Raw genomic sequence first — 13,718 nt, 5'->3', positions numbered from 1 at the left:
CGTTTACTAATTTTAGTCAAGAGCTCAAAAACGGAGAACAATCACAAATTGCCAAATTCGGGTAAGTACATATATCAATAACGTACTTTGGCGCCACCAACTTCGACTTGGAGGCAAATCGACAAAGCTGGAGACTGAGGTACTAAACACTTTGACTAGGCAGAATTATAAGTATAAACATTCGGAATTGGGTGAATCGCATGTTGAATATTACGGATCGATTGGCATCAGCCTATTCTCGTCCAAGTCAAACCACTCCCCGAGATAGCTGCACATTCCAGGGTCAACTCCACCTCCTTTCTCCCTCTCATCACAAAAGTCGAAATGAGGACACGTCCCACATGGAGTCTGGGTCCATCCAATTCCGATAGTGGTATTGCGACGAACGGCCCTGTAAACGACACCCGAGTTGGATGCATTCAGTGGCAGCGCTGCTGCACTGGGGATCGAAACATCTGCAAAACTCCAGTCAAACTCTTCATCTTCATCGCCCGATTTTTTCGTCTTGGGTTCATCGTCGCCAAGTCCCTCTTCCTCTTCTGAGTGCTCCTCAAGCTTGGCTTTTCCTACAGGACGGATCTCATAAGCCTCCTTGAGAGCGATAAACAACTCAATCTAGTTACCTATTTTCTGGCGTTTCATCCTGTTCGACATTATTTCGTCCTCATCAGAATCCAGGGAATCCTTACGACTTTTCCGTTTACCGGACGTTCTGCGTTTAGAAGGCGACCCGCTTTCCATATCCGAGAGATCCATGCCATACTCAGGGTCGTCATCGTCTTCAAATGAACCATGTGTACCAAGGGCCGGGAGTGCCTCTATTTCCCCCGAATACACCAACGCATCAAGAAGCATCTTAACATGTTCCTGTCTGAGTTCCGTGTCGGATATTTTGGCATTTTTTAGCCACCGAGTAATTTGAGCTGCAGTTGGGTAAATTGATTTTGACATTCTTGTCGGATAAATCATGTTCGAGCATTCCTCGGTTGGTGGAGGAAGGCTCTGTAACGTTGTGCAATCGTTAAAGACAGAATCGTCAGAGTAAGCATGAACTTACTAGATCCTGGATGTGCATAAGTATGGCTTTCATATTGTTCTCCACATATGCAGTGTCCCACGCATTATCAGTGTACCATGGGCCGCCAGTAAGCTCGATCGCAGGCTCGATACCTTTCAACATATACGTCTTGCGCGTTGGGTATTGCACGTTCGTTACACGCTTAATGAGCTGACTCTGCTCCAGCTTCTTTAGCCATCGATTGATGACAACGGCGGCTAAACCTGTCCTGGCTTTGAGATATCTTATCCATGCACCTTTTCGGGAACTAAGGTCGGTTATTTACTCTGGCGTGTAAAAAAAAAGACTGAGGCTTTACCGATGTTCCCTTGAGCCTCGATTGCCGAATAGACGAGATACTCATCAGGATGCATATTGGCTTTCCTGTTAAAACAACGTGGTGCCCGGTTACTGATGAACCTGGTGGAAAAGGCGCCTACACACGAACGCTGTAGCGGTGGCCCGGTCAACTCCTCGATACCCAGGTTCACCATCCTCCATCATCACCACAACGAGCAAGTTCTGTCCTGTTGATAAGTACCCATGAATTGCGTGGATCTCTACCAACTTACTTTTGAGAGGAGATCATTGATAGCACGGAGACATTGTGCCTCACTCTCACTGACTTGCGAGAGCAAGTCCCTAGTTGAAAGTGTCTGACGACCCCCACAAGATTAGCATGTTACGAACGTCATTAAAGCGTTGTGTTGCTCACCCTATCCTCAGCTCTTAGGCACGCTTGCCATATCCGTTTGGGCAGATCCGACATCAGGGAATTTAGGCGCCGATTATGTTTTGGGATGGCAAACTCCGTATTTTCACCAGACTTGACTATAAGAACTAGCAAATTTGCTTCCGGTTTTAGCTCCTGATTACTGCATCCATTGTGAACCCCCAGTGACAGTAAGTCTTTCAGACATTCCTTTAGCCCGGCAGCTTAACATATTCCATTCTTCTAGATGCGTGATAAGTGGAAGGTATGACGAAGTGCATTCACTCTCTGCTTAATCTAAGACCAAATCGTTCCCTCCGTAGAAAAAGAGATCTCGCAGGCTCCGCCGTAAGAGAAGAAAGATGCGCGCTCGTTCCAGTGAGTGTGCCCGCTTCTTTGGACAGGACGTACATGCTTAAACCGCCTTTAGAGTAATTGCCATCCGAGAACGTGAAGAGCCTCGTTCCAGCCAGCACCTGCAATGACCACATCGCTAATGTGAACATGTCCATCCACTTGCTTATGCGTAATTGGCCCGAACCTCATAAGCGACGATGTATTCGTTGCCGTGTGCCATCGAAGCTCCATGTCGAACAGCCAGTCCTTTCGTTTCTCTCGCGAGCGGCTGTTTTAGGATGACGGTTCTTGTGTAATTTTTTTCGTGTGCATCTATGCTATGATAATTGCATCATTTACATGCATGCATATTTCATTATTTGGTCGAAGATTGATAAGTTAATCACGGAATAAAGTTACTGATACTGCTCGACGTCCAAGTGTGAGGTACTGAATCACGTCGGAGTTTCCATCACTGCATCAACTTTCAGTACTCCCCATGCAAGCCCACCAACACGCCTTCCACCTAATATTGATGGTTCCCCTATTACTTGCTCCATTCGAGCTTTTGTGGGCTGCGTATCTGCACGGTCTGAGTGGGAGCTTTTAACTGACTGGGATTCAAACACACAAGAAACGAACTCACATAGGAACATGTCGGTATGAGGCTCGTACATCCCAAGCCCAACGTTCTCCCCGTCAAGTCGTTGACGTTTCCTCGCAAGATGTTGAACGATCTGTGGATCAGCATCCACCATTTCAGTTTCCCCAAAATGATCAATCTCCCGAGCTGCTTGAATTGTCTCCTCCAATCCACCGTCCACGACCGCAAGCTGTGCTTCGCCAAAGGAATCTTCCCTCTGGGGTGGAGGATCTAAACTCAGGGCAGCCCCCCGAAGACGCGAACGTCGAAGAGCGCCGTATTGATCATTGGACTCGTGTACCATAAGTGCCACCTTCCAAATCCAGTTCTCCTCACCCACTCCTTCACGCAGGAGAGTGGATCTCCTGGCGGCGCCCCCAGTCGTACCCAGCCCCGAAGTGGACGCCCCCACCATACTCGTGTTAGCGGAGAGGCTCAAATAATATCGATCATCAAAAGGTCCAAGACCAGCCCCTCCGAAGTGTGTTGTCGGGCCACCAGTGCGATATACACCAGTTGAGCCGTACGCGTTTTGAGTGTTGGCATTCGCTGCACCTTGTGCGAACTGTTGTGCATGTGTGCGAATAGGTTGGTTGATGTCGCCCATTGGGTAAAGGTTAGGGTCTGGCAGGTCGCCAACCGGATCCCCGGGAGTGATGCCTTTGGCAGTGCAGTCCTCTCGTGCAGCATCCTCGTAGTAGTCGTCAGTAACCCAGCGTCCATCTGTATGATATCATGAGTGGATTTACCGCAGGTAAGGGATACATACTCGCCCTTAATCATTTTTGATCCATGCACTTTGAATGCACTTCGCACAGCTATCATAGTGACACTTCTGGACTTGAGGTTGTTGGACAAACGTCCAAGAGAAATGAGATGCTCTTTTTCGGCTTGGGAGAGGGTGAGTTTTACAACAGTCGGATTCCGTCTGAAGTAGTACAATGAATCCCGGAAGCCAGAAGTTCGGGCAGCGTCGATAGACAGCATGTACTGTTTCTCGGGATTTGACCGCCATGGGCTCTTGAATGCTGGTGCTTTGAAAATGCGACCTGGGGTTCGGAACTAAGTTAGCGAATGGCTGGGGCAGGTAAGGAGACAAAGGAGCATGCCTCCTAAAAGATTCCCCAATTTATCAATTTTTGTATCTCCTTTGGGGTCATCTTCTGTCATTAATTCATCCTCCTCGAAAATGTAGTATTTTCCCTTGACCTTTCGGTATGATGTTCCGACGGGAAAATTGGGCACTGAGGAGCCATAAGAAGAAGAAACGTAGAAGCAAGTAAGCAAAGTTTCTCTGACTCACCATCATCATCTCCTGCAGCACTGTCCTCACCAACGTCTGGATCCGGATCGTCATCATCGGCAGCTTTGGTTGTTGGGCGTGTGTTTTTCAAAACAACAGTAAGACCAGAAGGAGGGCCAATCCTCCCACGCCCTCTGCCTCTGCCACGCCCTCTACCACGTCCTCTTCCTCTCGATGTCGACGTGCCACTAAGACCCCGACCCCGACCTCTGCGTTTAATCACAATAGTCGGTCCACGACGAGGCGCTTCTTCATCAACACCATCAACATCAGCCCCCTCCTCTCGATCATCCTCGCCTTCGCCATGCTCGCTCTCGTTTGCGAGGTCCTCGTCATCTTGTTCGGCGTCTTCACCCTGGTCTTGGTCTTCATCCACTTCTGCATCTTCCTCAGCATGTGACCCCTCTTCTCCCTCCTCCACCTCATCATAAGTTTCATCGGCTTCATCCTCATCTTGAACTGGTGTCGCGGATACCTTATGACGCGGCATCACAGTTCTCAATCACTGAATTGTCGAATAGTCCATGTTGTGTTCCCACGCCCACGTGAGATGGGACTGGTGGGCTTGCTAGTCTTGTAGCGGAGTTGTCCGAATTTATTGTTATATTGTTACATTCTTGAGCGTTTCAAGATCCACTCCATCGCGTCTGACCAATTACAGCCCCGGATTATCAGGCTACGCGTCAGGGTTTATCCCCGCTATATACTCCCGCACTGGAGCCGCCCACACACCTTTACACAAGTGTTATTTAGAGCTAACGGGACTGCCATAGTTGATTGTGAATTGGCCTGACGGCGGTTGCTTAACCACCGTCTAGATGGCTAAAACGAACGTAAGAACCGGGAGGAACTCAAAATGTTGGTGGGCCTTATGTCCATACTCTGTGGCCTACCATCCCATCCGCCAAAATTATGGATATCGGCTTTAAATAAAGTTCTCGATGCGGGTCACATCGTCCCATATAAAGATATTGATCTAATAGTAATAAGACCTTCTTGGTGATCTGTTGCACAGTCAGAAAGTGCTTTCGAGACTGCACCAAAAACCGTTCGTGGATCCACCGGAAGGGTGTAGGGGCATGGTAGTCCGTAATTGAGGCGCTGGGGGGCTTGAATGAGCTATTCTACCTGTTGTTTAGAAGGCTTCTCAGCCGCTCCCTTTTTCCACCTCCTAAACAATACTGAGCTCTCATACCGTTAAATATAAATATAAGAGGATCGTCTGATATGATGAGGAGCTATCTGCGAGTTGATGCCCAAGGGAGAGGATAACTGCTCAGTAGGATTAAATCTTGTTCCCGCTCGGTGCTCATCCTAAAAGGATGACGCTGCCAAGACACACCGTTTCTCCAGAGTGGATGCGACACTCATAGATATTGCGTCGATCTTCCCAATACAAATCCCTTCTTAGTTTCTTTCCATACTCAAAGATGGATTATTGCATTCCGACTCATAAGAATGTTTGGCAGGCACCCGTCAGGTCTCGAGTGCATCGAAACCGAAAATTGAATGGAGGTCCAAGTCATAGCCCGCATCTAGTATCAGTGTATTCGATCCGCCAGCGTCCAACGCTGTGAAAGCTAAATAAGCAAATTAATCCAGAACAAGCTAGGCGACATAATCCCGGTCCAATCTTGAAGCTCATCTGAAAGCGACGATGAGAAGGGGTCTTAATATGCAGTACTGCAGTGCGGCAAAGCGTACAATTACGGTACAAAGATTCCGGCTTCACCATTTGTTCTTCACATTACATTGTCCTCCGTTAATGCCACGTACTTCGAAATGATCACAGCCGAACAACCAAACTACCAGTAGTCACATTTCAACACTAACGTGTGCCACAAGCAAAGATGGTCAGTTTGGGTTTCGTTGTTGTTGAACGTTGTTGTTGTACTCTATTTTGTTACCCTCGTGTCAACGTGGCAGTGCGGCCATCCCAGCTCATTACAGCGTGTGTACATGAGGGGATCATCCTTACATGGTATGGGTGTCTGGGTGGCGTCTTCGGGCGAGTGGGATCCTCGGGAGTTGTGTCGTCAGGGGGGTTGTCGGGGTGATGTGTGTATGTTACATATATAGAAATAAATAGTTGTCGGTCAACTGCTGCGTCACTCTACTCCGCGTCCATTTCTGCCTCCTTCTCCGTTCGGGGCCTCGGATCTGCTCCTGTTTCCTCTCTTCTCCAGTGCTCGTGATTTCCTGACGAACTCCGCTAATCTGAGAATGCCTTTCGTTGAGGCGGACAATTCCAGTTACTCATCCTGAGATCGAATTTTCCCAGTCGGAACACAGGATCCAGTCACGAAAGAGCAGCTTGTTGATTGGGATGGACCAGGCACGGGCCACGCCTTCATCGGCTACATAATACTACAAACGATTCCTCCCAATCGAGGACCTAAGCTGCGGTTGCAGAGAACACGCGACCGCATCCTGACAGACTATACACCGCGCTGCGAGATTCAGGTAAAAGGTTAGGCTCTTACACTTAGTTTCCACCCACACGCCTTCGCTGGGGCATTATGAAAGAAAAGTGTATCATTCTTATTCTTCAAAACGAATATGAAACAGGGTGAGAACATGAAGTTGATTGTGTGTGCCATAACAACGAGGATGAGAGTCCAAATTCCAACTTGCCACATCCGGTGTCAGCCCAACCCAGGATAGGAAACAGACCCACGGTGTCAGTAGCTCACCGGCAAGGGAATGCAGTTCGGCTTACCTATTGCCTCTTAGAGCGCTTCCGAGCCGACATTCCAGCGTTCGCGACATTGCGCTTCCTTTTCTTTCTAGGAAGCTGCGCCCCTCCGTTGAGCTTGCCCAGCCCCTCTTCCAGCTGGCCCGCAGTAGGAAGGTGGACCTGAAGTAATGATTCCAACTGAAGAAAGTATATCAGACTTCAAAACAGGGCGAGTCGATGAATATTAGCCGCTGACCTGAGCCAAGGTTGCTATTCCATTCCTGTATGCTTTCGCCTGTGCGGCATGTTGAGTTGGGCCACAACCAGCCGAAATCAATTCTTTTCTGCAATGAATGGTTACCCTGAATCGGCGATCCAAAGTTTGCTCTCCAGTGTCCCTAACGCGCAAATGCGGCAGAATCCCAAGTTCGTGGCATCCAGTCTCAAAAGCGAGCTTCTCTCGTTCGGGTTTGTCGCCAGATCCATCTTCTACGCCGGACATCTCTGTTGCCAGATCATCAAGACCATCGCTAATGGGCAAGGGTCGAGGAACGTAGGAGTAGATGCCGAGAGTTTGGGCGGCACAAGTGAGAATGGGCAGGAAAACAGCGTTGAGGAAATTTCTGAAAGCGGAGTCCCCACAAATGAGACTCATTGCACCGATATACGCTTCGAATAGATTTGCTATGGAAGGTGTTAGCAAGTGGATCAAATAGTGGAAATTATTTGATCTCTCACCATGGCATTTGGCGTCAGGCGCCTTGCAAAGGTCTATTCCACTTATACCTTTGTACAATCGGTGCAAACCATAGCGCTGTGAAAGCAGCCCCAACGTCTTGTTACACTCCAAAGAACTCCTCAACAAGTGAAACATAGAGATGTCAGACTTATTGCTGAAATTCTGAAGGATAAGTCGCGTAGCAAAACTGTGGATCTCCGTGTCCCCTCTCCACTCCAGAAGTCGATTTTTCCCGTTCGTGAAGATCCGAGCTTGGAAGTCCTTATCATGTACAATGGGCAGAAGAGGGAGTTGATCACTTGCGATTAGAGCTCTCAGGGACAGGAAGAGCGCGTCCTCGACACGGAGCGGTCGCGGTAGTTCAGGCTCAGCTGACAGCAGCGGGAACAGCGGTGTTGCAGTCAACCCAGACAATTCTTCGTGAGCACGACGCGTTGTTCCTGGCTGGATGGAAGATGTACCCATATTCATGTTCAAAAAACGAAGGGGTTAAACGTGAGATGATTGGAATGAGATATGACCGTGTTGGGAGCGCGTCTTGATAGAACGTGTGAAATAACGCGTGCTCTCTGGGTGGCTACTAGTGAAGTCCTCCCCCCAAGAATAGTATCACGCTGTGATGTCCTTGTTGTTGTTCTTGATGGTGTTCTTGCTGGTGGCGCCCTGTGATATTGTCGGTGTGCGTTAAAGAGTGGCGCAGGGTAGGCTCTTCAATTTAGTTCGGCATTCTCCTTCCGAGTCTGCCAGCACTGTACATTAAGATCACACATGCCGTCATAGAAATGAGAAACCTGAACTAGACTGCGTGCATTGCTACGCCCAGACCTGCGTAGCGTACATGTGGTGACCGTACATAATATAAAGGCTGAATGATACATTGAATTTGAAGTCCAATCCCTCTTTTTCAAGCTCTGAGCACGTAGCCATGCATGACGGATCCCAGATTCCCTACTATAACACCCCATATTTTAGCGATGTGTTCAGAATCGCCGGCTCAATGGAAGAGTGCATGGTATTCTGGATATGAATCAAACATCAGCTTTGACAACGAAGCACCTGAGTACGCTAGGTTGATTGTTCTCCACGGAGTTGTTTTTGCGCACAAGTCAAATGAAGAACAAAACTCTAATTCGACTGATGGACGATGTGATTTTGCAACGAAAGGTCCTAGCTTTGAGAGAATCGCCAGCACCGGTCCTGGAAAGGAGACACCCAAGCACCTGAAGGTGGCATTTAATGTTTGAGATGCCAGGAAGCCATTTACGCCGTTCAAGAAGACATGGTAGCTGTCAAAGAAGCCACACTGGGTGTGAAACGCGAGCCCAAGTCCAGTGGCAGCCGAGCCCAACGCAAGCCGGGTGCCTGAAGGGAGCGTGAAGCTCAGGCTAAAAGGCTGAGGCGTAGCAAATTTCAGCGACATGGATGATGATCCTTATGCGAGGGAGAACGAGCATTTGTTTGACTGAGACCCGCTGAGTGCCGCATCGAGCGATTTCGTAGGCAGGTGACCAGCCTCTCTTTAACGGGAAGAGAGGCTGGGGTTGCTGAATGTCGCGTCTACTTGCAGACTCGTCATGGCCCACACGCAATTTCAAAATTTGCGATTGTTTGCATTGAATACATAAAGTCATATGCAGCGGAAATAAACTTAAATCCGAACTTGGCACGATCGGCTACATAATACTATAAACGATTCCCCCAATCGAGGACCCAAGCTGCGACCACATCCTGACGGACTATACACCGCGCACAGTGAACTCCTTCGAGACAATGACTAGCAGACCTTCTCGGTGAGGAAGATGGTGGTTTAACAGTAAGCGAGTTCCCTTAGCGCGAGTGGCGCATATGAGATGAAAACCCCAACCAAATAGACCCCCGACGTCCGCCCCGAAAGGCGGAATCCTCTTCGAAAACTGGCAGCAACCACATGTAAGCGGAGACTCCCCAGACCGAATGCATCCCATTATTTTCGTGTATTTATCCCGAGATCCCTGCCCTTGGGCGCTCTCACGAGCTATGCACACATACCCTTTGACGGCACACACATATCTACTTCATGTTCTCGTTGTTTCGTATCTGTCTTCCAAGCATGGTACACTTTGTCATATCCCAGCGAATAATATATGAATGAAAACTGGGCTATCCTTGTCTTCAATTCGCTAGGGCCATGTCCATTTTGCGTCCATTTTGCAGCTGAACACTAATTAAACGAGCACGTTGAACCGTAGAGACTTCGTACCGAGTCATTCATATGCCCTTTCTAGCAGCCCCCCAACGGTCCACAGTCCCCTCCATTCATAGTGCCTCCGCATGCAACTCCGACGTGCACGCATAGTTGCAAATATGACACCCACGCCCCCGTCGGAGCCATTTTCAATGTGGTCTCCAAGTTCAAGCTGACCGATAGGAGATGGTCAGTTCCCTGTGGGGTACTGTTAAATCCAGTAATGCCTTGGACAGCATTTCTTACTCTTAGTCAACGGTGTGGAGATTTGCTGTGGAGAAATTGACGCGGTGGTAGCTTATAATTCCACAGTCATCTCCCACATCCAGATCAACAAGCAATAAATTTACTCTGGAAGGGTGCATTGAAGTGCGAAAGAAGCTGATGTGGACGTGTCTCACTTGGTCTTGGTTCTGATCAATTTCATGTCACAGCTCATTCTTGCCAAAGGACTCCTAAAAAAGAGAGTTGAACGAGTGCATGGATAAGCGCTCATGGCCTTACTGAACTTCAGGAATATGTTGACTACGAAGCACATTGCAACGTGTCTGGTTCTAGAGACACTTCCCCAAAGGTCGGGGCGACCCGGCTGGCGGTGGAATGCCTTGGCTGTCCATGTTCCAGGAGGGATTGAATGATTTTTACCCTTCCGTACCGTTGTCTTAGGCGGCGAGCTATGGACTGGAGGGACAATCCATTCATGATGGTATGCGCGTTTGCTGTTATGCAGTTTAGCGGATATTCATACATTCATGCAATGGAAGAACTATCAACACATGGCCATTAAAGAGGCAGTAGCTTCTGCAACTCAGGAACCACTTACCGCTTGTCTGGTTGCCTCGTTCTTTGGCAGCGTGCGCTGTTTCTGAACTTGGAGCAATGTCGGCCCCACACGGTGTCAATGTTGTTCCAACACAAATTGAAGGATCAGACAATCAGACAGCAGTTGGTAGGAATGTTCAGATGCTCTGTGCCTCAGACTCAGACTCGAACCTAGTCATTGTTGCTTGTGGACCCCGCAATATTGTTGTTGAAATTAATGTGGACGCGCGAAAACTACCTTTCGAATTACAAACGTAAAGCCACACTCCGCTTCCATCCGTGACAACTGATGGACACGACAGCGCCCGCTACTCTCATGCTTTGGAAATACTCGTACCTCAATCGGATCCACACACATCCGATTGGATCGTGTGGCAATTTGATGCTCGTCCTTGACAGCCTTCTTGAGACACGGACGCTTATTCCCCCGATTCGCGCAAGCTACCCAGCTCGAATTTATTGTTTATGGATGAGGGAGGTTTAAGATTCTGGGTCCATCCAAGCCTCCCTGAAAGGCTGGAAATCACTGATCGAATCCCGGTATTCCAGATATCAGATTTGTCTTATAGTCATATCATCCATCTTCTTAGCGCCATGGTGGAAAAGTAGTTCCATCAACCTTCATGACAGCTCCAGTTTCAAGTTCGTTTTCAGGCGAGCTTTCGGTGCATCCTCAATATCGGTTCGATGATCTACCACCAAATAATCCTCAAAGTGCTGAATCTTGCACGCATCAATCAAGTCGTAAATGTTGAAGTTAGCAGTCCAACACCACAGGCGGTCAGGGGCGGTAATCCACCCGGCACGTCGCCGCCGGATTGGAGGAGCTCGGAGCGGACAAGTTGAGCTTTGGGAGAGGCGTCGGGGCGGTCCCTGCAACTTGGCACTGAACCACAAAGCGTCCAGTTACTTTTGTAGTTAGCCTTATTCCCTTTGTCTTTCGCGTATCACTGTTGCCACTCACGCATGTATTTAAGGGCGAAGCCTGCAGATGCGGATACCCAACTAATAGACAGTATCCGACATCTCAGTGGGGCGCATCAACAGTAAACCCATCAGCGCTATTGTGCAGAGGATATTCACGTGGTTATTGATTATTACAGAACTCGCCTTCTCTGATGACCAGCAGATATGATCCGTGACGACAAAGTCTGTCAGCGATGAATCGCATTTCCAGCTTGGCTCTTCAACAATTGCCGATTGAGATTGATCCCAACGAGTCGACGTCTTCCATCTACCATGCCATGCATCAAATTGCCACACGATCCAATCGGATGTGTGTGGATCCGATTGAGGTACGAGTATTTCCAAAGCATGAGAGTAGCGGGCGCTGTCGTGTCCATCAGTTGTCACGGATGGAAGCGGAGTGTGGCTTTACGTTTGTAATTCGAAAGGTAGTTTTCGCGCGTCCACATTAATTTCAACAACAATATTGCGGGGTCCACAAGCAACAATGACTAGGTTCGAGTCTGAGTCTGAGGCACAGAGCATCTGAACATTCCTACCAACTGCTGTCTGATTGTCTGATCCTTCAATTTGTGTTGGAACAACATTGACACCGTGTGGGGCCGACATTGCTCCAAGTTCAGAAACAGCGCACGCTGCCAAAGAACGAGGCAACCAGACAAGCGGTAAGTGGTTCCTGAGTTGCAGAAGCTACTGCCTCTTTAATGGCCATGTGTTGATAGTTCTTCCATTGCATGAATGTATGAATATCCGCTAAACTGCATAACAGCAAACGCGCATACCATCATGAATGGATTGTCCCTCCAGTCCATAGCTCGCCGCCTAAGACAACGGTACGGAAGGGTAAAAATCATTCAATCCCTCCTGGAACATGGACAGCCAAGGCATTCCACCGCCAGCCGGGTCGCCCCGACCTTTGGGGAAGTGTCTCTAGAACCAGACACGTTGCAATGTGCTTCGTAGTCAACATATTCCTGAAGTTCAGTAAGGCCATGAGCGCTTATCCATGCACTCGTTCAACTCTCTTTTTTAGGAGTCCTTTGGCAAGAATGAGCTGTGACATGAAATTGATCAGAACCAAGACCAAGTGAGACACGTCCACATCAGCTTCTTTCGCACTTCAATGCACCCTTCCAGAGTAAATTTATTGCTTGTTGATCTGGATGTGGGAGATGACTGTGGAATTATAAGCTACCACCGCGTCAATTTCTCCACAGCAAATCTCCACACCGTTGACTAAGAGTAAGAAATGCTGTCCAAGGCATTACTGGATTTAACAGTACCCCACAGGGAACTGACCATCTCCTATCGGTCAGCTTGAACTTGGAGACCACATTGAAAATGGCTCCGACGGGGGCGTGGGTGTCATATTTGCAACTATGCGTGCACGTCGGAGTTGCATGCGGAGGCACTATGAATGGAGGGGACTGTGGACCGTTGGGGGGCTGCTAGAAAGGGCATATGAATGACTCGGTACGAAGTCTCTACGGTTCAACGTGCTCGTTTAATTAGTGTTCAGCTGCAAAATGGACGCAAAATGGACATGGCCCTAGCGAATTGAAGACAAGGATAGCCCAGTTTTCATTCATATATTATTCGCTGGGATATGACAAAGTGTACCATGCTTGGAAGACAGATACGAAACAACGAGAACATGAAGTAGATATGTGTGTGCCGTCAAAGGGTATGTGTGCATAGCTCGTGAGAGCGCCCAAGGGCAGGGATCTCGGGATAAATACACGAAAATAATGGGATGCATTCGGTCTGGGGAGTCTCCGCTTACATGTGGTTGCTGCCAGTTTTCGAAGAGGATTCCGCCTTTCGGGGCGGACGTCGGGGGTCTATTTGGTTGGGGTTTTCATCTCATATGCGCCACTCGCGCTAAGGGAACTCGCTTACTGTTAAACCACCATCTTCCTCACCGAGAAGGTCTGCTAGTCATTGTCTCGAAGGAGTTCACTGTGCGCGGTGTATAGTCCGTCAGGATGTGGTCGCAGCTTGGGTCCTCGATTGGGGGAATCGTTTATAGTATTATGTAGCCGATCGTGCCAAGTTCGGATTTAAGTTTATTTCCGCTGCATATGACTTTATGTATTCAATGCAAACAATCGCAAATTTTGAAATTGCGTGTGGGCCATGACGAGTCTGCAAGTAGACGCGACATTCAGCAACCCCAGCCTCTCTTCCCGTTAAAGAGAGGCTGGTCACCTGCCTACGAAATCGCTCGATGCGGCACTCA

General features: G+C 48.6%; 3 protein-coding genes across 3 annotated transcripts; all 3 read right to left on the bottom strand.

Annotated features, from left to right (window-relative positions):
• Positions 1–100: 100 nt before the first annotated feature.
• Positions 101–1,896, bottom strand: EI90DRAFT_105538 (RNA polymerase Rpc34 subunit-domain-containing protein). Its single transcript, XM_039051440.1, has 7 exons — positions 1,773–1,896; positions 1,630–1,713; positions 1,506–1,552; positions 1,377–1,441; positions 1,058–1,314; positions 624–1,002; positions 101–566 (listed from the first exon to the last, which is right to left on the bottom strand). Exons 1-7 carry the CDS (start codon positions 1,824–1,826, stop codon positions 211–213), a joined length of 1,242 nt encoding a protein of 413 aa, XP_038919713.1. The 5' UTR covers positions 1,827–1,896; the 3' UTR covers positions 101–210.
• Positions 1,897–2,560: 664 nt separating this feature from the next.
• EI90DRAFT_2968790 (chromatin remodelling complex Rsc7/Swp82 subunit-domain-containing protein) lies at positions 2,561–4,118 on the bottom strand (the record flags this gene model as incomplete). Its single annotated transcript, XM_039055632.1, has 4 exons — positions 3,846–4,118; positions 3,498–3,797; positions 2,752–3,471; positions 2,561–2,697 (listed from the first exon to the last, which is right to left on the bottom strand). Exons 1-4 carry the CDS (start codon positions 3,916–3,918, stop codon positions 2,561–2,563), a joined length of 1,230 nt encoding a protein of 409 aa, XP_038919712.1. The 5' UTR covers positions 3,919–4,118.
• A 2,713-nt stretch (positions 4,119–6,831) lies between these two features.
• On the bottom strand, positions 6,832–8,157 carry EI90DRAFT_105366 (uncharacterized protein). Its single transcript, XM_039051438.1, has 2 exons — positions 7,467–8,157; positions 6,832–7,412 (listed from the first exon to the last, which is right to left on the bottom strand). The coding sequence occupies exons 1-2, from the start codon at positions 7,936–7,938 to the stop codon at positions 6,973–6,975; spliced, it is 912 nt and encodes a 303-aa protein (XP_038919711.1). The 5' UTR covers positions 7,939–8,157; the 3' UTR covers positions 6,832–6,972.
• Between the last annotated feature and the right edge of the window lie 5,561 nt (positions 8,158–13,718).

This window comes from Cantharellus anzutake, assembly GCF_015039405.1.
Source record: "Cantharellus anzutake strain C23 chromosome Unknown EI90scaffold_10, whole genome shotgun sequence".
NCBI classification, from domain to species: domain Eukaryota; kingdom Fungi; phylum Basidiomycota; class Agaricomycetes; order Cantharellales; family Hydnaceae; genus Cantharellus; species Cantharellus anzutake.
This window is presented reverse-complemented; position numbering and strand designations above follow the sequence as displayed.

Excerpts from the sequence above, each read along its gene's own strand:
- EI90DRAFT_105366 (XM_039051438.1), bottom strand. The coding sequence starts at position 7,938 with ATGAATATGGGTACATCTTCCATCCAGCCAGGAACAACGCGTCGTGCT. Across the intron at positions 7,413-7,466 it reads GCCTGACGCCAAATGCCATG|CAAATCTATTCGAAGCGTAT; the intron begins GTGAGAGATCAA and ends CACCTTCCATAG.
- EI90DRAFT_105538 (XM_039051440.1), bottom strand. The coding sequence starts at position 1,826 with ATGTCGGATCTGCCCAAACGGATATGGCAAGCGTGCCTAAGAGCTGAG. Across the intron at positions 1,714-1,772 it reads GCCTAAGAGCTGAGGATAGG|ACACTTTCAACTAGGGACTT; the intron begins GTGAGCAACACA and ends GGGGGTCGTCAG. Across the intron at positions 1,003-1,057 it reads TTATGCACATCCAGGATCTA|AGCCTTCCTCCACCAACCGA; the intron begins GTAAGTTCATGC and ends ACAACGTTACAG.